At 45.4% G+C, this 24,251-nt stretch overlaps 1 protein-coding gene across 6 annotated transcripts in view; it reads right to left on the reverse strand.

The window, feature by feature from the left end:
* Positions 1 to 650: 650 nt before the first annotated feature.
* Positions 651 to 24,251, reverse strand: part of SAFB2 (scaffold attachment factor B2) — a 41,941-nt gene continuing 18,340 nt past the window's right edge. For 3 of the 6 annotated variants that reach the window (XM_036314474.1, XM_036314477.1, XM_036314479.1), the window contains 12 exons: positions 21,582 to 21,731; positions 21,379 to 21,491; positions 14,946 to 15,076; positions 13,464 to 13,555; positions 10,125 to 10,261; positions 8,235 to 8,537; positions 7,121 to 7,261; positions 5,909 to 5,951; positions 4,750 to 4,880; positions 1,548 to 1,660; positions 1,333 to 1,399; positions 651 to 1,036 (listed from right to left, as the gene is read on the reverse strand). In XM_036314474.1, the coding sequence (XP_036170367.1) occupies positions 886 to 1,036; positions 1,333 to 1,399; positions 1,548 to 1,660; positions 4,750 to 4,880; positions 5,909 to 5,951; positions 7,121 to 7,261; positions 8,235 to 8,537; positions 10,125 to 10,261; positions 13,464 to 13,555; positions 14,946 to 15,076; positions 21,379 to 21,491; positions 21,582 to 21,731 (1,572 nt within the window). In that variant the 3' untranslated portion in view covers positions 651 to 885. Of the gene's footprint in view, positions 1,181 to 1,332; positions 1,400 to 1,547; positions 1,661 to 1,874; positions 1,976 to 3,430; positions 4,659 to 4,749; positions 4,881 to 5,908; positions 5,952 to 7,120; positions 7,262 to 8,234; positions 8,538 to 10,124; positions 10,262 to 13,463; positions 13,556 to 14,945; positions 15,077 to 21,378; positions 21,492 to 21,581; positions 21,732 to 24,251 lie in introns of those variants that run through there. The other 3 variants (XM_036314476.1, XR_004968371.1, XM_036314478.1) reach the window with 3 other exon arrangements.

Consider the following 24,251-nt stretch of genomic DNA (forward strand, 5'->3'; position numbering starts at 1 on the left):
GCTCTTCTAGCAGAGAAGCACCTCACTGTGGTGTCACCCTGGAGGGGCCTGCTTGGACTTGTGATGTGGCACTGGCTGGGCAGAGGTGCTTGTTCTGTAAGTCTTCAATGAAAAAAACCGGAATCAACTCTATCACAAATGAGGAGACTTCACATGTAAATTTGCACTTCCAGAAAAATGATGGAATCGGGCACACTGAGCCCATGCTGAGAAGAGGCAGCCCTTTTAAAAGAGCCAGTGTGCTCTGGGGGCCGAGGGCAGCTCCCAAGCACTGCAGGGCCAACACATGTGCCCATCCCTTAGCCAGGCCCCCAAACCGCACACCATCACTGGACGCTGCCCCGGGCACTCTGGCACAAGGAGTGAAGTGACTGGGCAGAGGCTCCACAATGCACACACCCCTCCCCCCTCAATGAAGAATTCCCAATTCCCATCCCAGCTCTGCCACCTACAAGCGCTAAGACCTCGGGCACGTGACCTAGCCCCTGCACCTAGCTCCTTATTTCTCAGATGGGGAGATGATGTCCACTTTATCAACGGTTGGGAGAATTCAAGTATGATGAGCTGGCAGCCACCACCCAAGTGTGCAATGGTGCTGCTGAAGGTCGGTATTATTCTTTGCTCTGTAATCACCACAACACACACTGAAATGCGAACCGTAAACTTTTATTAATGAAAAATGGAATGCCTCATTACAGAAACCTTCTCAAAAATGGCAGAACAAGAACACGCTTATTAAAAAAAAAAATGAGTTCACATATTACCGAGCTACAACATGGTGGCAGGATTTGTTTTTGTTTCTTAAAAGATTCCACAAGTTCAAGGTAACTGGCTAAGAAATTCAACAGTGCATCTGCCTACCTGAACACGCGGAGGGAGTGGGGTTTAGTAGCGGCGAGTGAAGTGGGGGTAAGGATGGGGGTGGGGGGGTGGGACTCTGTTGCCCCGGTCCTGGCCGGCCAGTGCTCCATCTTCCAGTTCTGCACCAGGCACCACGTGGCCCTGGGAATGCCCATCTTGTGCAAAGCCGCCTTGCCTAGGAACAAAGGCACACGTTTGTCCCCTTGAAGTGCTTTACATTTTCACCATTACATGGCGGCATACAGCTTTGCAGCCTTCAGAGCCCGCGTGGCTTTTTCCAGGTGAGAAACATCCTAATTACAGACCACATTCCGGGGCCCTGGAGAGTGTTATTTGCACTAGTTACCAAGAGCTGCTTTGGGGGTTTGTTTTCAAAACATTCAACCCAGCAAGTTGATCAAACATGCAAAAAAGGGAGAGGAAGTGAGGAGCAGGAACAAATCAATTTTATCCGGGGACAAAACTTCTTACCCCGACATTCCACCCCGATTCGCCATGTGCCCTGTCCCTGAGGGCCCAGAGAGGCCCCTCTCAGCACCTGGAAGAGAAGAAAGAGTCTGCAAACACTCCCTTCTTGGAAGTCTCTGGAAAAGCTGGGGGGAGGCTGGCCTGTGGAGAATTCTGGAACTGGACAACCCTTCCTGGGAGCCCCCCACCCTCACTCATGGATAGGAGTTAGCCCATACCTAGCCACCTGGCATGCTCCCGGCCTGCCGTGCCTGCCTCTACCATGCCTGGCCAGGCACGCTCCTGGTGCTCCTCTAGCCTCTGACTGTGCTCCGTCCAGTCACGTCCACCTCTGCAACGGAAGGGAAAAATAAGTAGATACGTGCCAGTATGCCTTTAGAGAAGACTGTGGCATGGCTTCAGCCTTCACACATTGTACCGGCTGTTTCTGAGGGAAGTGGGCAAAGATGGGAACAGACACTTTTCTGAAGGTACACGCATGGCTAATAAGCACACAAGAAGGTGTTGAGCATCGGTAACATCTCAACCAGATGACTGAGACGCACCCCATCCCAGCTACTCCATGCCTCTTGTCAGACAGGCCCTGGCCAGGTAGCTCAGTTGATGAGAACGTTGTCCCGATATGCCAAGGTTGTGGGTTCAATCCCTGGTCAGGCACATACAAGAAACAACTAATGAATGCATAAATGGGTGGAGCAACAAATTGATGTTTCTCTCTCTCCTCTCTCTCTCTCAAAAAAAACACACAAAACAAAACAAAAAGATCACCTTAGCAGGTTTGCCTCAGTGGATGGAGTGTCAGCCCTTGGACTGAAAAGGTTGAGGGTTTGATTCTGGCCAGGTGTCTGATTCTGGTCAGGGGCATGCATCTGGGTTGCAGGCTCAATTCCCGGCTCTGATTGGGGTGTGTGTGGGAGGCAACCAATCAGTGTGTCTCACTCATGTTGATGTTTCTCTCTCTTTCCCTTCCACTCTCTCTAAAAATCAATGGAAAAATATCCTCGGGTCAGGATTAAACACACACACACACACACACACACACACACACACACACAAAAAAAAAAAACAACAACAGACAGACAGTAACAAGTGCTGGTGAGGATGTGGAGAAACTGGAACCCTCACGCACGGCGAGTGGGAACTGAAAATGGGGGAGCCTCCGGGGGAAACAACAGCAGCGGTTCCTCAAAAGGTTTAACTCCTAGTGACCATGGAACCAGCAATGCCACTCTTAGGTGTCTAGAGGGAACATATGTTAACAAAAACCTGTACATAAATGTTCTTAAAAGCATAATTCATAATAGTCCCCAAATGGAAATAACCCAAGTGTTTGTCCATCAATTCATGAACTGATACACAAGACGTGGTCCATCCATACTGGGGAACGTTATGTGACCACAAAAAGGAGTGAAGCGGGAGCATTTGAGATCTTGTTTCCCAGCATATGTTATTAGTTTGGCTCAAATAAACTCACAAAACTAAAAAAATAAAGAGAAAAGGCCCTGGCCAGGTAGCTCAGTTGGTTAGCGCACTGTCCCTGAAACACCAAGGTTTTGGGTTCAATCTCCAGTCAGGACACATATCAGGGGCGACCAATAAATGTACAAATAAGTGGAACAACAAACCAATGTTTCTCTCTTTCAAAGCAATAAATTAAAACAATAAAGAATGAAGCACTGTCATTTGCTACAATGTGGATGAAACTTGAAATCATGATGCACAGTGAGAGAAGCCACACACAAAAGGCCATAAAGAATGTGACTCCATTTGTGTGAAATGTCCAGGACAGGCACATCCAGAAACACAGGAAGTGGGTTAGTGATTGCCAGGGGCTGGTGGAGGGGATGGGGAATGACTGCTGATGGGGACAGGTCAAGACTTTTTTGTTGGTGTGTGAAGATATTCTAAAATAGACTGTTATGAAATACTGAAGGCCACTGAATTTGTAGACTTTATTTATTTTATATTTTTAATCCTCACCTGAGGATATTTTTCCATTGATTTTTAGGGAGAGTGGAAGAGAGAGGGAAAGAGAGAAACATTGACGTGAGAGAAACACATCCATCGGTTGCCTCCTGCACGAGCCCGGACCAGAGCCCAGGCCGGGGAGGAGTCTGCAACCAGTACGTGCCCTTGACGGGAATCAAACCCGGAACCCTTTGGTCCACAGGCCGATGCTCTATCCACTAAGCCAAACCTGCTACGGCGAATTGTACACCTTAAATGGGTGAACTATACGGCATGTGAACTATGTCTCAAAAAAGCTGTTTGAAAAAGAGGCTGGCTGGTGTGGCTCAGTGGTTTGAGTGTCAACCAATGTACCAAGAGGTCACCGGTTGATTCCCAGTCAGGTCACATGCCCAGGTTGTGGGCTCAATCCCCAGTAGGGATCGTGTAGGAGAAAGCCAATCTGTGTTTCTCTCTTTCTATCCCTTTCCCTGCCCCTCTCTCTAAAATCAATAAAAACATATTTTTAAAAAAACTGTTTCAGGCAGAAATTCTGGGAGATTAAAATCCAAATATGGTCCCAGCAGTCATCATGACTGTCCAGGAATGATAAGACCAAGGCTGAGTCTAGAATGACAAGTGTACTGGCCACCGGGCTGACCAGTGCTCAGAGGCAAGGACTAGGAATCCACCAGAGCCCCCAACACGTCTAGGAGGGCAAATGCAAAACTGCTCCCCAAAGAGACCCGAAAGTTTCCAATATCTGCCTACAGGTGACAGTGCCCAATCATGCAGTGATGCTGTTCAGGGCTATCTCCAGTCTGAGAAAGAGAGTTCTCTCATTTGTTTTTCCCACAGCAATTTAAGGAAAATGGTTTAAATGTTAAAGACGGAGTGCTAAGTAGGTCACTCGGGGAGCACACTTTCCATTAATCTATCAGACTGAACACCTGAAACCCCACGAGAGATAAAGTAGAACCTTCTGGTATCCAAGATGCTGGCCTTCAAAATTCCTAAAGACAACTTTGGGGTGTGTGTGTGTAGATGTGGGGGAGTAAAGCTTCTCTACTGTCTAGGGCAGTGGTTCTCAACCTTCCTAATGCCGCGACCCTTTAATACAGTTCCTCATGTTGTGGTGACCCCCAATTTCATTGTTACAAATCGAACACAATTAAAGCATAGTGATTAATCACAAAAACAATATGTAATTATATATGTGTTTTCCGATGGTCTTAGGCGACCCCTGTGAAAGGGTCGTTCGACCCCCAGGTTGAGAACCGCTGGTCTAGGGGGACAAATCTAAGAAAGGCTTCAGGGATGTCTCCTTCAGCAGGCAGGGGCCTTGTGATACAGATGTTCATAACTGGGGTGATGCAGGCAACCTGGCAAGATGCACACAGACAGTTCACTTTCAGAGGGGCGGGCCTCTAGCCAAGGGAAGATGCCCACCACCATCATGGCCTGCCCACTAACCTGGGTGGAGGTGGTGGCCCCCGGCCCTCAGTCATTCTCTTGTCTGAGCCGTAGCCCCCCCAGCCATCCCGAGAGTCCCGGCCATGGCGCTCTGGTGGTCCTCCATGGCCATGGCGGTCATCTGAGTAGTGCTGAAAGGCAAAAGGACAGGGTGACTCTAGCCATCTTCTCACTCCCTACAGGCCTGCACAGGTTCATCTCTGGAAGGCCTGTCAACCTATACACACTGCTGGGGTGGGCCAGGGTGTGCCACAGCACCTCTGGCCACTCTGAAAGGACCTGCCCAGGCCCATTCTGAATCTTGCTAGTTGCTGGATGCTCTGTTTGTGACCCTGACAATACCAGAGGGGCTCTTGGCAGAGCTCTTTGGTTCCTTGCTTGAGAACTGAGCGTCCCTACAGCTCTATCACCGGTGCCACACAAAGTGGCAGCACAAGCCTCTCTGGCGCTGTGAGGTCCACTGAGAAAAGCCACTTAGAGTCTTCCTTGCTGATAGGAGGTCCCCTTCCACCCCATCCACTCCGACTTCCTCCTTTGCCATCAACCTATGGAGGTGGCACGGCCCCTCAGTAGCTGACACTGGAGGCAAGCGCTGAAGAGAACTTCAGTGCCCTGGCCAACCAGTTCTGTGCTCAGGAATCCAGCACATCTGGGCAGTGATGGGCCTGGTCTAGTGTTCTCAGCAAACACACTCTTGTTTTAAAAACTATGCTGTGATGCCTGTCCCTGCCTTTCTCCTGGCAGGCTCCCCTTTTCTCTGAACTGACACCTATGCACCCCTCACCAGGTATCAGCAGGTTAGAGACACTGAGATACACCCCAAAGGTACCTGAAACAGAGGGACCTCCCAAAACATGGGCTAAATGACCTCCTGACAGGCCGCTACACCCCATTTGGGGTACCCACAGTCCCGAGACTCAGAGGCACTCTAAGCAAGATCCTTGCTTAGACTCTGAGTCTAAGCAAGCTGGCAATAAGAGCTATTTGCAGTTTCTGCTAGATAAAATGAAACAAGAACAAGCCCTATGCATCTGAACAAAGCCCCCACTTATCAGAAAACAAGCAATTCTGTGTGTTACTCGTTCTCCAGAACGCCATGTCCATGCTCCCCCGCCCACCCAGACACAGAGCAGGGACCCATTATCTGGGCGTTACTCACCTGTCCGTCTCGCTCTCCCATCACTGTCCTTGAGCCCTCCCTCCTGGAAAAAAAAAATTTAATTCCAATGGCAGCTGATGGTACCATACAACATTTCTACAGGTCCCACAAAACCCACAATTGGGGTACTCATTCTATTTCCCCATATAAGAACTGCCTGATTTAAAAAAAAAAAAAAAGCTGGCTCACATCTTTCCCTGGGGGTGGGAGTAAAGTCAGATCCTAAGAAGGTGGAAATATTAATTTTATTGAAATACCCTGGAGGGAAGGGTCTCAGAAGCAGACACCCCTGAATGAAGCTAAGACTTCATTTACCTGTGGCCCGGTAACAGGGAAACCTAACCTCTGGCCCAACACATTTGATTCACACCAAATCTCAAAGCAACTCCAGCCACAATGAAGTAAATAAGTAGCTTTTTAGCCACATTTTCCCTGTTCTCTCTTCCCTTACAGAGAGCTAATGAATGGTGAAATGGCTCCAGGATATGCAGCCCAGGGGAGCCCAGTGAGATTTCTCCCAGAGAGAGAGAACTCTTCAACTGGAAAAGTGAGGGCTGTCTTCCTAATCTAGTCCTCATTGAAGAAGGCACGGCAAAGGAAAACAACACGGCTAAAACCCACCCTGACCTTCACAACACAAACAAGGCCCACATTCTCTGGTCAGTTCTCTTTGCAGTTTGCTGGCACAGAAACCTACACCCGTCAGTACACCCTCCTGCCCACTCTGCCTTCACCAGCTTAGGCAGGTCACACCTCTTCTAAAAACTGCTTCCTCATCTCTGTATATTAATTGCTTCCTCCCCGACTATGCAAAAGGCAAAAGGAATTAGATTGGGTGATAGTGAATCTTGGGGGGCTGGTGCTGGCGGGAGGGACAGGGAGGAATCTCTAGGAAGGTGCAAAACCCAGAGCCTGGGCCACCCCCAAGAGAGCTGAGTGTTGGGGAATTCTGAGGCTCAGGTCCTGCCGAGGGCCCCATCCATCCTCTCTGTGCAAAGGACAGTGGATGAAATGAGCTCCGGGGGACCTTCTTGCCAGACAAGTCCCGGATGCCATAACTGACCAGCGATTCCAACACTTTGCTCAAGGCCTGTTTCTAAATCCCATGTGTGGCTGGTCAAAGCGTACCCACTAGGACATCACAAGTAAATCAGACATTAAGAGAACAGAGGGAGGCCTGTCTCTACTGCAAAAAGGGGGTGGGGGACTGACCTGTCGACCGCATGGTCCTGGTACTGGCCTCGGTTTCGATGGTCAAAGTCGTGGAAGCGGTGATCGTACCGAGGGAAGTCTGGGTGGTACCTGTCCTCCAGGGCCACACGTTTTCCTTCTGGCCAATAGGCATCATCTCGCCTATTGTAAAAAGGATGTAAATTTTACTTATGAAAGAGAACGAAGGAAAAAAGAGAGTGAAGGTGGGGAGGGGAGTTCTCTCTCCAGACCCAGCATCATTTAAAATGTCCTGCAGGGCTCATTTCTAAACATTCAATCACTATCACTTTGACTTGATAAATTAATATCCCCAAAACTGCCAAGAGGCATGAGTATTCTCAGCTGACAATTCTGAACATCAGACTGCTGTGAGCTAATTGTGTCATAAGGCTGTTAATACCTTGATCCCCACCTGAGTTCAAATGCAAGTGAAATAAAATACTTGAGTCTTTAGGACTGGTATTCTGAGGTGCCACGTTTTCAGCTTCCCATCTTCTATAACCTGAACCTCCCCCTGAGATTTTGGCAAAAGGCAAAGGGAATGAAATCAGGTGATAGTGAACTACATACAGCTTAGGACAGCATCCAATTATCTTCTTCCTGATTTTTACCAGAAAACTAGGCTCATGGGTGGTGAGGTGATGGGTGACTGACAATTAAGCAGCTCAGAGAAGCCAGAGACCAATAAACCTACTTTTAAAACAGAAGGCAATGTCCTTTCCCACAGTGCCGACTCTGTGCCTTTCCCCCGCCTACAAGGACACGATATGGAGTGGCGGCCATGGCCAATGCGGGCCTAATGCACGCTTGGTCATCTCCGGCAGCAGCACTTGGAGGGTGGTGACGCTCCACCAGGAAGCACAGTGCAAATAAAGGCCCGGCCTACGCGAAAGCATCACAAACCCCTCAGCACTGGAACCATCAAGATTCTCCGATGAACTCAGCTGGGGAGAAAGCTGCACAGCCAGAAGATCGTGACATTAAACTACACACTCGTGGTGAGGGCAACGAGTTCTGGACAGGCAAATCGCGTGTTAAATGGCCCCGATTCTCCAACACTCAGATGGACAGCAGCCAAAGCAGCTCCTGGAATGGGAGGTGGGCTGGATCCTACCTCCCATCATCATGGGGCCTCCGGAGCCCCTGCCGCTGCTCATAGCGCAGTTGCTCCTGCTGACGCCGCAGCTCCTCGCGCTCACGTTGAATGCACTCCTGCTCCTTCCTGCGCTCACGCTCCACTCGCATACGCTCTCGTTCCAGCCGTTCCCGCTCCATGCGCTCCCACTCCAGGAGGTGACGCTGGCACTCAAGCTCCAGGCGCTCCCGGTGCAGCCGTGCCTTCTCCTTCCAGGCCTCCAGGCGGTGCAGCCGTGCCTTCTCCTTCCAGGCCTCCAGGCGTTGCTGCTGCTCGCGCTCTCTGCAGGGACACAGCAAGGCCACTCTGACTTCCCACCGTGAAGGTCCCTGGCTATCGAGGCACTGCCCTCCGAAGGGGCAGGATACTTCCATTTGGCCATTCTGGACTTCTTGGATGCTCACTGGCCTGGGCCCAGGCTATAGACGGCAGGTGCTTACCCACTCCCGCTAAGTTGTTTGGAACAGCCAGAAGCCCCAATGTCCAAACTTTCCCTTTCTCAAAAAAGAGGTGGGCTGAGAGGGACCAGGCGACAGCAAGGAGACACAGAGCTCAGGTCCAGGCCAGGAGGACTTGGCTCAAAGGCCCCCAAATAAAGCCACACATCAGTAAAGCAGAAAAAAATCAGAAAAGCAAAGGGTAACTGCTGTGTATACAGAGAAAACCCTTAAGAAGCGATTACAGTAGCTTTCCCTGAGGGTGAAGGGGTACTCTGTTGCAGGTTAATGCTGTACAATGAGCCAGCTCTTTTCTACATCTTCCCTCTAAAAACACTGTATTTTTAAATGAGTGTCATTTTGAATAGACCTAGGAAGGTGTGGGGACAGGCGAAGGCTCGTGAGGTGACTGTATGCTGGCCTGGCACCGGCAGCTGGGACCAAGGTCTCATGTCCTCAGTCACGGCACACCAGGAGCTGAGCAGAGATTGGGCCCACCCCTCTCTGTGTGAGAAGAGGACACGCTGTCGCACACTCCACCAGCCTGGAAAGGCTCCAAACCAAGCATGAGCGAGCTGGAAGCAAAATACCTCCGAATGGAATCAAAAGGCTTCTCAATGTGCTTTTATTTTCTAAAGTGACACAGGCAGGAGCTGAGATCACATGACTTCAGATAAAAGCAAACGTAGCATAACTTAAGAGGTTTGTATGTGATCTACTTTAGCTCAAGTAAGTTCTCCAAACACTATGATGGAAAACTTTTGGTTCATGGGCCACCACTGGAAGGAAATGTCAAGGGGGCTCTACATGTCTATACAGAATATGGCAGAACACAGAAGGGGAAATGCCAGGCTTACTTCAATAAACTATCTTCTTAATAAAAGGTGAGAGGGGCAAAGAACATGACTGCGACCCCTGATGCCTGGAAAGGCCATGAACTGCAGACATCCAGGGGTGAAGAAGCCACTCCTATAACATCTCCAATAAAACTGCCACATTTCTTGGCTGCCTTTTTAAAGAAATCTTACTTATGTACATTTCCAGAGGGAAGACTGAGGCCTCGACACTGGGGACCCTTCCATCAAAGCCATCCCTGGGTGGGCTCCACGGGCCAGGGCCCACCATCAGCCAGAGGAAATGCTCAGCAGAAATGGGCTTTCGATGGTGGGATGTAAACACACATTCAATACACAAATGATGCACTGGAGAGTCGTACACCTGAAACCCGTATAATTTTATAAACCAATGTCACCCAAATAAATTCAATTAAAAAAAAAAAGGCTTTTGATGAATATCATACTATCCTTTTGGCCCAGGGGAAACACACAAGATGGCCTGCAGGCCCAGGCTACAGAGGAGACTCACTTGGGGAGAAAGGACAACCACCCCCAGAGGAGCCCAGCAGCCCAGCAGCCTGGCTCAGCCCACTCACCGCCGCCTCTCCGACTCCCGGATTTCCCGCTCCCACTGCCTCTGGCGCTCTCGCTCCCTTTGCTCTTTGATTTTGTCAAACGACAAGATGTCTCTCTTCTCTTTGCTTTCTGATTTTCGATCCTGACTCTTGGAGCTCTGTTCACCAAAATTGGTTTATTAATGTCAGAAAAATGATTACAACAAATGTACAATGAAAGTTAAATATGCATTATCTGGATTAGACTAAGATTCTTCTGTCGCACTCAGGTTACATGGAGGCCCGAGCACAGGCCGCTTCACTCCACATCCGAGTCACACTGCTCACCCCATAGTCTGTCTTTAATTTTTCTTTAAACTGCTTTTGGGGGTGGGGGTGGGGGGGAGGGAGGGAGATCAATTTGTTATTCCACTTATTTATGTACTCACCTGTTGACTCTTGTATGTGCCCTGACCAGGGATCAAACCCACAACCTTGGTGTGTCGGGATGACGCTCTAATTAACTGACCTACCAGGTTAGGGCCCTATAGTCTGGCTTTTAAACCTTGTAAGCAAAGGATATTAAGGGAAGAGAAAAGATGGGATGAAACCTCAGAAAACCTACAGGCAGTTTTTCTAGTGTAGCAGAGCCACATGGCCCCTTCAGTCACTGGGGGGCAGCTGTCGAGCCAGCTGTTTGGACTAAGATGAAGGGCTGCATCTTTCACTTCTCAAGTGCTAGGTCAGGGCTCAGGCAGGCAGCCTTAAAACAGAATAATCCAAGGTATTGTACTGTAATAAGGTAGAAAAGATTAATGGGAGACTTGACTATTCTATTTCTGGCATAAGGTAGGAAACAACGATGGCCAACTAACATCTTTAAGGCTCTCAGAGGCTGAGACACCCAAGACTGGCCACAAGTCAAACTCTCCCAGGAAGCTTTCACATAGCCCAGAACCCAGGACCTCCTACACAGGACAGGGTCTGGGACACCACATTTTTAAAAAGCTGCTCTGTCTTGGCCGGTGTGGCTCAGTTGGTTAAGGGTGTCATCTTGTACACTAAAAGGTTGCGCTGGTTCAATTCCTGGTCAGAGCACATACTTGAGCTGCAGATTCAATCACTGGTGGGGGCATGCAAGAGGCAGCTAATCAATGTTTTCTTCTCACATAGATGTTTCTCTTTCTCTCTCCCTCTCTCCATTCCTCTCTCTAAAAATCAATTTAAAATCTTTTTAAAAAATGCTGTTCAGCTTAATTTCTTAATTAGCCCACACAGGGGGTTAAAAAAAAAATCAATGAAAGACAAAGCAACCTGGAAGGAAGATGGGCAAAGATTAGAACCAGCTCTTCTACTAAAAAAAGAGATTGTAATGCTGAAAGCTATCCTTTAAGAAGAGGAAGAAGAAAAAGGTAAAGATACAAATTATGAACAACAAATACACATCTATCAACAAGTGAATCTAAAAGTCAAGTGAATAAATAATCGAATGAACAGAATAATCTGGTGAATATAATAGAATCAGGGGCATAGAAAGGGAGTGGACTGACTATTCTCGGGGGGCGGGGAGAGGGGTATGGGGGTGCAGGAAAAGACTGGACAAAAATCGTACACCTATGGATGAGGACAGTGGTGGGGGGTAAGGGCAGAGGGTGGGGTGGGAACCGAGTGGAGGGAAGCTATGGGGGGAAAAAGGAGGAACAACTGTAATAATCTGAACAATAAAGATTTAATTTAAAAAAAAAGAGAGAGATTGTGGGGGTTGGGGGGAATAGAGAGGGACATACAAATAGAGGACAGATTCACCCCCAAAACATCATAGGACACTCTTCACCTATGAGACGGACAGAGCTTAAAGTGTAATCACACACACTGCAGGTTGAATGAGGAGGGACAGCCACCCTAGGTTCCGGGGGAAGGATGCGATCTAGTGCAGAGACCAACAGGCACTGCAGTCCTCAAATTGTACTCCTGGTCACAACATGGCCTCGCCACTTACTGGTGACTCAGCACAAGCTCCGCACCCCAGGAATGTCAGCATCCTCTGTAACTTTCTAAAGGGCACCTGATAACATCTACCACAAAGAACACACACACACACCTTTGGACCTAGCAATCCCACTGAGTGGTGGTTACAAGTCTGTCAAGAGGGAGGCATAGGAAGGCTGCCCACAGCAGTTTTCAACAGCGGGACATGTCCATCTACACTAGCGATTAAATGTCTTAGCACTGCATACACACTGTACATCGACATCACCTTCCTGGCTTTGATATTGTGCTACAGTTACAGGAAATAAAATCATTGGGCAAAACTGGGTGACGGACACATGGGACCTCTGTCCTATTCTTTACAGCTCTCTGTGAATCTGCAACAATTTCAAAATTAAATTAGAAAGTAGCACTGTATGTCTCAGTATATTATGCACAAAGTGTCCAAGAGCAAGTTATAGGAACCTGTTAGTGGTGGTGTTTCAGAGCATACACAATGTGTTGTGTGTACAGTACTGTGAGAGAAGTGAGGAGCCCGTGCAGAAAAGAGGCTTCCATTGTGCTGATGTTGTGCCTTCTTTTACTATCTGAATGCTTTAATCATGTTTACATTACTACTACTTTTTTTTTTTTTAACATCAGTTATCTGAGTGGTAAGTTTATGGGTCTTTTTTGTTTATTTCTCTGTATTGTATGATTTCCATGTAGCCCAAGGAAAAAATGGCATTAGAAATTGCTCTCTATGAAATCCAAATGTTAATTTAAAACTTAAGTCTTAACAACACAAAGTATTCTTGGGTGAATCATAAAAAAGTGTATTCACTGAAAAAGTGTTGCTCTCCTCATTAACATATTAGCTGGAATCTTCATCTGGGAAACAGAGGGTTTGTTTTCCAGAATGGAAGAGCAAAATGAGAGGCCCCTAGCCTGTCCAGCTATGTGCACAGGTTAATAAGCAATGTAGCTCGTTGTCTGAGGACATGACAGTTTTAGGGTGGACTCCACTTTTCTTTTTGGTTAATTTAATAGAAAATCAACTAAAGAAAATGAATAAACTGCTATTAGATTAGCCAAAGAGTAGAAGCTGCCTCCGATTTGTAAAGCCTGGGTCTTGTCCTTCCAGCTGTCACTGGGAACCAGTTCTCCTAGAAGATGGTATAACCTGACAAAGAATCAGAGAAGGGCGAACACATTTCTGGAAAGCAAACATGGGTAAGCATTGTTCTGAAATAAGTTCTAGAATCAAATTTCATGTTTCTATGCATAATCTAAAGAGTTAACAATATGCCTCCCAAGGACTTCAAAGAACTCCTGTTTTAAAGGCCAAACAATGTTGTTTTCACAATGCAAATAAAAAACGGCTGGCCTTGAGATGGCAGAAGCAATACTCACTCTTTCTTTTGACCTGCTTGTGGTTTTCACGCTAATGACAGGCTCTCCTTTTGATTTATCCATTACTACTGTCCGTTCCATTCCTCTGCTTCCTTCAGGAAAAAACACAGCAATCTGTGAAAATGTGCTGATGTACACAAGCCAGCTGGGGGCTCTTGCCTCCCCACAACCAGCTGTCAAGTGACTAATGCTAACGCTAAAGACTTTGTGTCTTGTCCCTGTCTTCATGATGAAAAAAATTGTTTCTCTCTCCCTCTCTCTCCTTTCCACTCTCTCTAAAATCCAAAGGAAAGAATATCCTCTAGCGAGGATTACCAAAAAAGAAGCACTACCAATATGGCTACACTGGGCGGAAAATGGCTGGCAGTGTTTGGGTCTTTGCTCATCTAGAATGGACTTGCCTGCATCTTACAACTTAAATCTGAGTCAAAGTGCATTCTGCAACATGTACACAAACAAATCTCACCTGTAGGTTTGTTTCCTTTACCCCTCATACTCAATCCTAGTGGCTCCAGGATAACCAATTTCAATTTTTATTCCTATCACACAGTGTGGAATGCTCTGCAGAACCAGGCTCTTGTGCTCTGAATTAGATACTGCTGGCTCCGAGGGAGGCCCTCCCCACCCCCAAAGTGGGCTTCCCTTCATCAGTCTTCAGCAATAAAGGCTCTACACCAATTCTTCCTCTTCACAACAAGCTAAGCAGGCTCTAACTGCCAGAACAACCATGGATTTAGGGAAATTTGCAATACTCCAGGAGCATTTTAAAAACACTTTCCTCATGAGACTGCTGGCCAATTACCCCAATGATTAAGATCTAACTTGTAATGCACTGCACCAAATCCCAGTGCTCCAGATGGTCAGGTTTTGTTTCTGGTTTTCTTTTTTGGAAAGGGGAGGGGATAGGCTTTCTTTCTTTTCTTTTCTTTTCTTTTTTTTTTTTTTTTTTGCCACAAAACATTCTGTGGAGCCTCATGCAAATCTGAAGGTGCAGAGTACAAGGAATTTTTATATGACAACAGATGTGGCACACTATAAGTGCAACTGCTCCTACTCCACAGTCTACAGACATAAGATTTTTTCGTTTTTTTGTTTTTCATTGGAACTGGCTTTACCATACAGGCAAGAAAAGTAAGATTACACACCTACAGACTTGTACTGAATTAGTTACAAGAACTAAGACATACCCCTCTGGCAAACCCCCCACTCTTTCCTGTTAAAGACTCAGGAAAAATAAGAACCCTGGTCACTGAGCTGCCAGTACAGTTAAATCACTAACCAGAATATCTCTGCATTTCTGCTGTTGTGTAGAAACTCCTTTAAGCCACCTCATCACCTGAGGCTTGTTGCTTTAATGGCTTCCTATAAGCAGCAAAACTAAGCAAAGTCACTAAAAAGCTCGCTGTACCTACTTGATTATGACACCTACCAGCCCATTCTGACAGGCTCTTCCCCCCTCAGGAACACTTAGCCTCTAATCACCTGATTTGGTGACTCTGGACCGATTTGTAGTTCCTGGTTTTAGCTCGTCTTCGTCTTTTTCTTCCTTCTTAATGTCTTCCGGCCTTTTCCCCTCCTTTTTCTCCATCTTCTCTTCCTTCTTAATTACAGTTCTATGTAAAAACATGGTTATCAAACTTGAGTTCCTGAGACTCTAACAGGAGCAGTTTGCTCGCTCAGATTGATGCGCAAAACAAACCAGGCCAGCAGCAAGTGGATGGGGAGAATTATTTGAAAACTGTGGTAATATTCTCCTCTTCAGACACAGCCCCTATTCCCACTTAAGTTAACTATCACATCTCGAAATATGCAGGATAAAACTGCAAGCTTATGAGGATGTTTTTTCCAAGATGCTAGAAGCACTCATATATATGACAGGTATGCAAGTAGACACAATGGAAGAATGCTTGTGAAAAACTATTTTCAAATGTCTCATTTTGAAACATTTTGTATATGTGGAATATTAAGTTTTGTAGGGAAAAAATTCTCCCCAAACAGGTATAATATAATATAGAATGGAGGTACAGGACCACGACCGGATGTTCCTACAGCATGAAGCAGTGAGCCACCTACCCACTAACACTTGGTACCTGGCAATATCTGCATACTTTGAGGAGTTAAAATGTTGTTAGCCCAGCCAGCGTGGTTCAGTGGTTGAGCGTTGCCCTATGAACTAGGTCACAGTTCGATTCCCGGTCAGAGCACAAGCCCGGGTTGCAGACCCAATCCCCAGTGTGGGGCATGCAGGAAGTAACCAATCAATGATTCTCACTCATCATTGATATTTGTATCTTTCTCTCCCTTCCCCTCCTCTCTGAAATAAAAAACATATTTAAAAATAAAATAAAATAAAATAAAATGCTGTGTTATATGCCAGCAAATATGGAAACTCTAACATTTCAACCAAAGGCAGTTTTGTTTTTTAAAAAATATTTTGATTGTTTTTTAGAGAGAGAGGAAGGGAGAGTGAGAAATAGAAACAGTGATGAGAGAGAAACATTGATCAGCTGCCTCCTGACGCCCCTGCTAAAGATTAAGCACGAAATCCAGGCATGTGCCCTGATGGGGAATTAAACCAGCGACTTCCTGGTACATAGGTGGATACTCAACCACTGAATCACACCAGCCAGACCAGTTTTATTCTTTTTTATTTTTACTAGAGGCCTGGTGCACAAAACTCATGCACAGGTAGGGTCCCTAGGCCTGGCTGGTGATCAGGGCCAATCTGTGGGGCAACCAGTGGGGCGATGGGGGGAGGGGGGTGCTTGCACCCGCCTTGGCTGGCCTGGGGCAGCTCCTGCGTAGAGCTTCTGCCTCCTGGTGGTCAGTGCGAGTCATAGCAACCAGTTGTTCTGCCATTTGGTCGATTTGCATATTAGGCTTTTATTATATAGGAATTGATTTCAGAGAGGAAGGGAGAGGGAGAGATAGAAACATCATTGAGAGAGAATCATTGATCAGCTGCCTCCTGCACACCCCCCACTGGGGATTTAAGCACATGCTAGGCATGTGCCCTGATTGAGAATCAAACTGTGACCTCATGGTTCATAGGCCAATGCTCAACCATTGAGCCACACTGGCCAGGCAAGGAAGTTTTATTCTAAGTGGTGAAATAAATCATTGCTGCCATTTAAAATGTCTTCTATATTTCCTAATGGTGTTTGTCTCAGGCAATTAAATTCTAGTGATTAAATGCCCACCATGTGCCAAGCCCCAGGACAGGAAAGCCAGGTCCTGCTGGATTCTCTAACTAGCACTTCTTTTCTTCTTTTCCCTACAACCTGAACAGAGTTCACACTGGCCAAAGAAACCCCTCTCAGTTCACTCTTCCTTTCTCCTAGACTTCCACAGCACAAAGCTGTGTTTTTAAATTGATATTCATTTTGAGAAAAACTTTTAATCTGAAGATTTTAAAAATGTAAGCACATACCATAATCATTGATGGTGTGTGCCAAAATTGACAATTGTAAATGTTTTTTCATATATATATATATTTTATTGATTTTTTTACAGAGAGGAGGGGAGAGTGATAGAGAGTTAGAAACATTGATGAGAGAGAAACATCGATCAGCTGCCTCCTGCACACCTCCTACTGGGGATGTGCCCGCAACCAAGGTACATGCCCTTGACCGGAATCGAACCTGGGACCTTTCAGTCCACAGGCCGATGCTCTATCCACCTAGCCAAACCAGTTAGGGCTGTAAATGTTTTTAACATATTGGTTTCTTTTTTTTTTAAGTCCTCACTCGAGGATATTTTTTCCACTGATTTCTAGAGAGTGTAAGGGAGGGAGGAAGTATAGAAACATCGATGTGAGAGAGACACATCGATTGGTTGCCTCCCACACATGCCCCTACCAGGGCCAGGGAACCTGCAACTGAGATACGTGCCATTTGACCTGGAATCACTTGACCCTTTGGTCCCCGGGCAGATGAGAAAAAAACAACCAGGGCAGGTTTCCCTTACAGTACAATACTATAGATGGAGTGAAGGTCACAGACACACTCGTCCCATCCCCAAGACAAGACATCACCACCCATGGTGCCATAACTGTCAATCATTTGGCTCACCTCTCGAACCTTTCTGGGTACTTTCACATAACCCTGAAGATCTTCAGGGATGTTTTACAACATTTCTGGAGACTAACATACTGGGATGGGCCTTTATATGTTGCTCTTCAGCGCTTTTCACCTCATGCTTTAAAGCAGCAATTTTCAGCCTTTTTCAGATGATGGCACACACAAACTAATTACTAAAATTCTGCTGCACACCAAAAAATGTATTTTTTTGCCGATGTGACAAAGAGAAAAAAAAAGGTATGATTTTGATTCATTCACACCAAATGGCTATTGTCATTTTTTATTTTGACAATCTAAGGAAAAAGAGGTCCGTACCCTTGATTAAATCGTCAGGTATTGCATGTTTTAAAAATTCTTGCAGCACACCGGTTGAAAAATCACTGCTTGAAAGGTTAGTCTGGCCCAGTCGGTGTGGCTCAGGGGTTGAGTACTGACCTGCAAACCAGAATTCCCAGTCAGGGCACATGCCAGGAGGCAGCTGATGAATGATTCTCACTCATCATTGATGTTTCAATCTCTCTCTCCCTTCTTCTCTAAAATCAATAAAATTATTATTATTATTATTTTTTTAAAAAGGTTAGTCTGTGTGGATATATACACAGATCTGGTTCCTTTCAACTGCTACCCAACAGTGCACAGTTATTTCCATTTCCCTTAAGATAGACTAGAAATTGGTTCCAGTGACTATATGACTGCAAATAAAGCCACCATGAATCATCTCTGATGTACCTCTTCCAACGTTCTGCAGTGGTGCCTCCTCCCTCCAAGGAGACCTGAAAAATGTTTCAATAGGAGACCTCTCCCTACTTGTTCTGTACTCATATGGCACCTCCTAGAGACACAACAAACTTGTTGATAACACTAAGTTAAAAACAAGCAAGCAAAAAAAACCCACACAAGAAAACCAACAAAGAAAACACCTCCACATAGGAAAAAAGGCTGGAGAGACATATACCAGAAAGGTTCCCACCAGGTAGTGGTATTTTGCCTGACTTCAGTGTGTGCGTTCTAAACAACAATTATAGAAAAATCACTACTAATCCATGACAACAAAGACAAGCCACCTCTATGGACAAGCTTCTCCATTTCACTTAGGCCAGTGGTCGGCGAACTCATTAGTCAACAGAGCCAAATATCAACAGTACAACTATTGACATTTCTTTTGAGAGCCCAATTTTTTAAACTTAAACTATATAGGTAGGTACACTGTTATTAACTTAATTAGGGTACTCCTAAGGCTTAGGAAGAGCCATACTCAAGGGGCCAAAGAGCCGCATGTGGCTCGTGAGCCGCAGTTTGCCAACCACTGACTTAGGCTGACGATTAAGCCTAGAAATTCTTAATATAGAAGGAAAGGTTAATAAAGGTGTTTATTTGAATGAAATAAATAAGGTTAAAAACAAATTTTGAAATATTCAACCTGGGCAAACCACTTGAAGGCCGTTTGGTTTTAAACACCTTAAGCTCATCACCCAGTTAAGTGCTCCAGCACTGAGGGCAACAGCTTAGGACTAAATTCTGGCCTTGCTGCTTGCCAGCTGAGCTATGTGACCTTGGGTCCCCTTTCTGAGCCAGTTTCCTCTTCTTTCTACACAGAGCAGACCTCACAGGACTCTTCCAGGGACTAAGGGACTCCCCTGCACACACACACACATTAGCTGATTATTATCCCCTTTCTTTTTGCCATAAACACATCTCACTTCTGTGATTCAAAAACATCAATGAACGAAAAGCATCTCAAGACACTAAGAAAACCAACAACTCTCAACAGCTTCCCATATTCTAACAATAGATATTTTTAGCACTGCTAATAGATGTGTCCCTTTTTCAAGAAGTTGCTGATAAAATCATGGGTCTTACTTCTAAGTACATGAAGGCTCATCTGATAGCTATTTCTCATGGGCCTACAATTTCTAACTTGGTCACAGTGAAGACCAGCAATTACACCATTAAAAACCAAGCCTAACTTATGAGTATTGATGTCCACACCCATGTTTACTCAACTATAAATTTTCTTAATGTAAAAAACCCCAGCAAAATGGAATTACTGTGAAATTTACAGATTCTTAGCAAAGGGTTTAATTTTTAGAATGCCAAGTGGACCTGGAAGTGGAAATAAATTGTGTTGACAATATAAACGTAAAACAGACACACAGTGTTCTGAGAATAGCACTGTTATCAAGCACGTCACCAAATTCTACCTATCCCAAAGATAAGCATATGGCTTTTGTTTTGTTTTGATATTTTTATTGATTTCAGAGAGGAAGGGAGAGGGAGAGAGAGACAGAAACATCAATGATGAAAGAGAATCATTGATCGGCTGCCTCCTGCGCACCCACTACTGGGGATCGGAGCCCGCACCCTGGGCATGTGCCCTTGGCCGGAATCAAACCCGGGACCCTTCAGTCCGCAAGCTGATGCTCTATCCACTGAGCCAAACTGGCTAGGGCAAGCATATTGTTTTGATAAAAGTATAATAAATGCCTGCTGTGAAAGGTCTGTCCCTATTTCTACAAATCACCTCCTTTATAAAAATAGTATCTCAGACCTGTGATCCCCAAATTCCTATGCCAAGGTACCCCCAATGTACCACAGTGAACTCATAGGTACTCTGGGATATTTCAAGTTTTTGAGGGAAACACAAAAATACTTGACAACTGCCAGGCACTGCACAAAATACTAGCTTAAGGCTGCTCATTTCAATATTCAACCAGCTTACATTCCTTTGAATAACGATGTTATCTTTGCAAAGCTGGGTTTTTGCAGTTGCTGGGATAAAAAGCAAGATTCACATGAAAATCAACTTGGACCACGAAATGATTCCAAGTTTTCAGAGGCTGTGCAAGGGCCCAGGATGTTTGGAATAAAAAATAAATTTTGCCCTAGCTGGTTTGGCTCAGTGGATAGAACATTGGCCTGCAGACTCAAGGTTCCAAGTTCGATTCTGGTCAAGGGCACATGGCTGGGTTATGGGCTTGACTCCCAGTAGGGGTCGTGCACGAGGCAGCCGATCAATGATTCTCTCTCATCACTGATGTTTCTATCTCTCTCTTTCCCTCTCCCTTCCTGTCTGAAATCAATAAAAATATATTTAATAAATAAAAACATGTTATTCATTTTGTTTTGTTTTTTCAACAGGCTACTAGGTTAGACGTACATACTTATTAAGAATCATCTGGCCGAAACCGGTTTGGCTCAGTGGATAGAGCGTCGGCCTGTGGACTGAAGGGTCCCGGGTTCGATTCCGGTCAAGGGCATGTACCTGGGTTGCGGGCACATCCCCAGTAGATGTGCAAGAGGCAGCTGATCGATGTTTCTCTCTCATCGATGTTACTAACTCTTTCTCTCCCTTCCTCTCTGTAAAAAATCAATAAAATATATTTAAAAAAAAAGAATCATCGGAATCCATTTTTTAGCATTATGAAATGAGTATCTGTTGAAAGCTAAATACTGAAGTAGCAGCAAGATGCAAAAATCACCTGTGATGTAAATGAGAAGCTGGTGAGGCTGTTTATGCAAAGGACACATGCCTGTTTCATGAGCGACCCTGTGGCTGCCACCTGCCCTCCTCCCAGCCATCATCCCAAGAGAAAGTGTTTAAAAAATTACTTTAGCCCTGGCTGGTTTGGCTCAGTGGATAGAGCATCGGCCTGCGGACTGAAGGGTCCCAGGTTCAATTCCGGTCAAGGGCACATGCCCAGGTTTCGGGCTCGTTCCCAGTAGGGGCATGCAGGAGGCAGCCAATTAATGATTCTTTCTCATCACTGATGTTTCTATCTTCCTTTCACTTCCTCTCTGAAATCAATAAAAAAAGTATTTAAAAAAAATTACTTTACTTTTCAATTTTGATCTCCACAGGATGATGTCTGTCAACACTAGATACTTTTTCCTTCTTCACTTCACACTCCTTTTTGTCGGACAGCTTTTTCCCAGCAGGTTCGTTTTTGGCCTAAAAATATAATGCAGATAGAAATGGCTCATGGACTAGGTCTTCCCCCATGTAAAGTTCATGAGTTAGAATAGGCAAGGACTGCCTTACCTTCTCTACGGAGATCATTCTTCCATGAAGCTCAGTTCTGTGGAGATGGTTGATACATTTCGTAGCCTCATCAGATGTCGACATGGTGACAAAGCCATAGCAACGAGCCCCAGGACTGCGGGCATTGGTCACCACTTTGGCGCCAACAACCTTTATGGGAAAGGGCACTCTTATTTTCTCATACAAATAATCACACAATGTAAAAAGTTATTAGCAGTTAACTGATCATCAAAATTATTTCCATTAGACATTTTGGTATCTTTCATCTGGCCATCTATATAAAATGTTCCCAAACATTATCCAAAATCATGGTTAATAATAAGAAAACAAAACCCTTTGTCCTTCTGTCTCGTGGCACTTTGAGTCTTTTATGCCATGATATTGCAGCAGGGTCAAGAGGATTTTATGGAAAATTGGGATAATCCCCATGACCACAGCTAAACAAATAAGCATAAGTAACCTGAAAAAAAAAATAGCTTTTACTTCTCCAGGATTTGTCAGTTCTTCCTAGTTATTAAAAATAACTGACCTATCAAAATACAACTGCTTTTGATACAAGATCAGCTCTACAGTGACAAAAAAACAGGGAGCGCTAAGACAGTTAAACTTCACTAATGACAACTTGTTAATTAATCAAAAGCCCTTCCCACTCAGATCATTTTCTCTAATTCCATTCTATCCATGGACAGCAGAGGCGATATCTACTCAGAAATGCACCCCAATCTATGTGGACCAAGGCTAAGAAGACCTCTGACACAGATACAGAGCAAACTTCCACTTCCAGCCAGCCTGGAGAACCAACCATTAACTCTCCTGCTACCTGAAACTACTAAAAAATGGGAGGAAGTGTAAGCAACAAGGGTTTTCAGACACCAAGCACCAGGCTACACAGGATGGTGACAACAGCTAGAGTGGAAACACATGAGGGCCTTATGGTTGCCCATTCTTACTGTCCAGAGCAGTGGTTCTCAACCTTCCTAATGCCGCAACCCTTTAATACAGTTCCTCATGTTGTGGTGACCCCCAATTTCATTGTTACAAATTGAACATAATTAAAGTATAGTGATTAACCACAAAAACAATATGTAATTATATATGTATTTTCCGATGGTCTTAGGCAACCACGTAAAAGGGTCATTCGACCCCCAAAGGGGTCGCGACCCACGATTGAGAACTGCTGGCCTAGAGATTCCAGGCCATGGGCAGAGAGGAGGAACTGAGGGGGCTGATATCCCTGAGATGAGCACAGGTCAGACTCTGAGGAGACTAAAGCAGTAACCAGTCATAGTACCACACAGAGAGACATTTGGAGAACTGTTTAGGGTCCTGAGTAGCGTGTGTGTGTGAGAAAACCACCAATGCTAGGAGATGACCACCTGCAGAAGCAGAGGGAACAATCCCCGGGGCTCACTCAGTGCTGCAAAAGGCCCACTTCTCCCAGAATGAACCCAATGGCTGGATAGAAAAGCCTGTAATTGATGGGCATTGGGCTGAGCACTCAGAAGGATGTTGCCGAGGAGTGGATGAAGCTAGCCCTGAGCTCTGGCCTGATTAAAAAGGTTAACAGCAAGCCTCTGCACTGATTGAGCAAGTGACTGAACTGTGCCCCAGCAAAAGCTCAAGGACATTTGCAGGGATATAAGAATAACTAGCTCACAAGGTAAAAGTCACACAAAAAAGTCTGGTATCCAATAAAAAATGATTGGGTTACTCTTAGCTGGTTTGGCTCAGTGGATAGAGCACTGGCCTGCAGACTGAAGGATCCTGGATTCGATTCTGGTCAAGGGTACATGCCCAGGTTGTAGGCTCAATGTCCAGTAGGGGGCAGGCAGGAGGCAGCCAATCAATGATTCTCTCTCTCATCACTGATGTTTCTTTTCTTTTTTAAAATATATTTTATTGATTTTTTACAGAGAGGAAGGGAGAGAGATAGTTAGAAACATCCATGAGAGAGAAACATCGATCAGCTGCCTCCTGCACACCCCCAACTGGGGATGTGCCCGCAACCAAGGTACATGCCCTTGACCAGAATCGAACCTGGGACTCTTCAGTCCACAGGCCGACGCCCTAGCCACTGAGCCAAACTGGTCAGGACTCATCATTGATGTTTCTATCTCTCTCTCCCTCTTCCCTTCCTCTCTGAAATCAATAAAAATATATTAACAAAAAAACGACTGGGTTAGAAAGAGAACCAAGATGGCGTGTAGGTTAATACTGGTACTCGCTGCCTCCCACAACCAAATCAAAATTACAACTAAACTACAGAACAACCATCATTCAGAACCACCTGAAAGATGGCTGAATGGAAGTTCTACAACTAGAGAAGTAAAGGAGAAAGCACATCGAGACTGAAATTCTGCTGACCCCATGTCGAAGACATCAGCTCAGCATGAACACTACCTCTGGAGGAATACTTATGAACCCCATTTGGAAAGACTGTATCTGTAAGATTGAAAAATTCGTAAAAACTTTACTGAGGAAGTGAATTACCTTTTCAGTGGAGTTAAAATGGGAAATCAATGGAATGTAATTTTGTGGTCTTTCCCCTTTCAACAAGGACAGAAGTCTGTTGACCTCACTCAGAAATACCACAAGCTGACCAAACACCCCAAGTGTGCAGCTCCTTAATTGGAAGAAGACTTGTCAGTTTCTAGTGTGAACTCTTAAAAA

This window comes from Myotis myotis, unplaced genomic scaffold (assembly GCF_014108235.1).
Source record: "Myotis myotis isolate mMyoMyo1 unplaced genomic scaffold, mMyoMyo1.p scaffold_m19_p_6, whole genome shotgun sequence".
NCBI lineage: Eukaryota > Metazoa > Chordata > Mammalia > Chiroptera > Vespertilionidae > Myotis > Myotis myotis.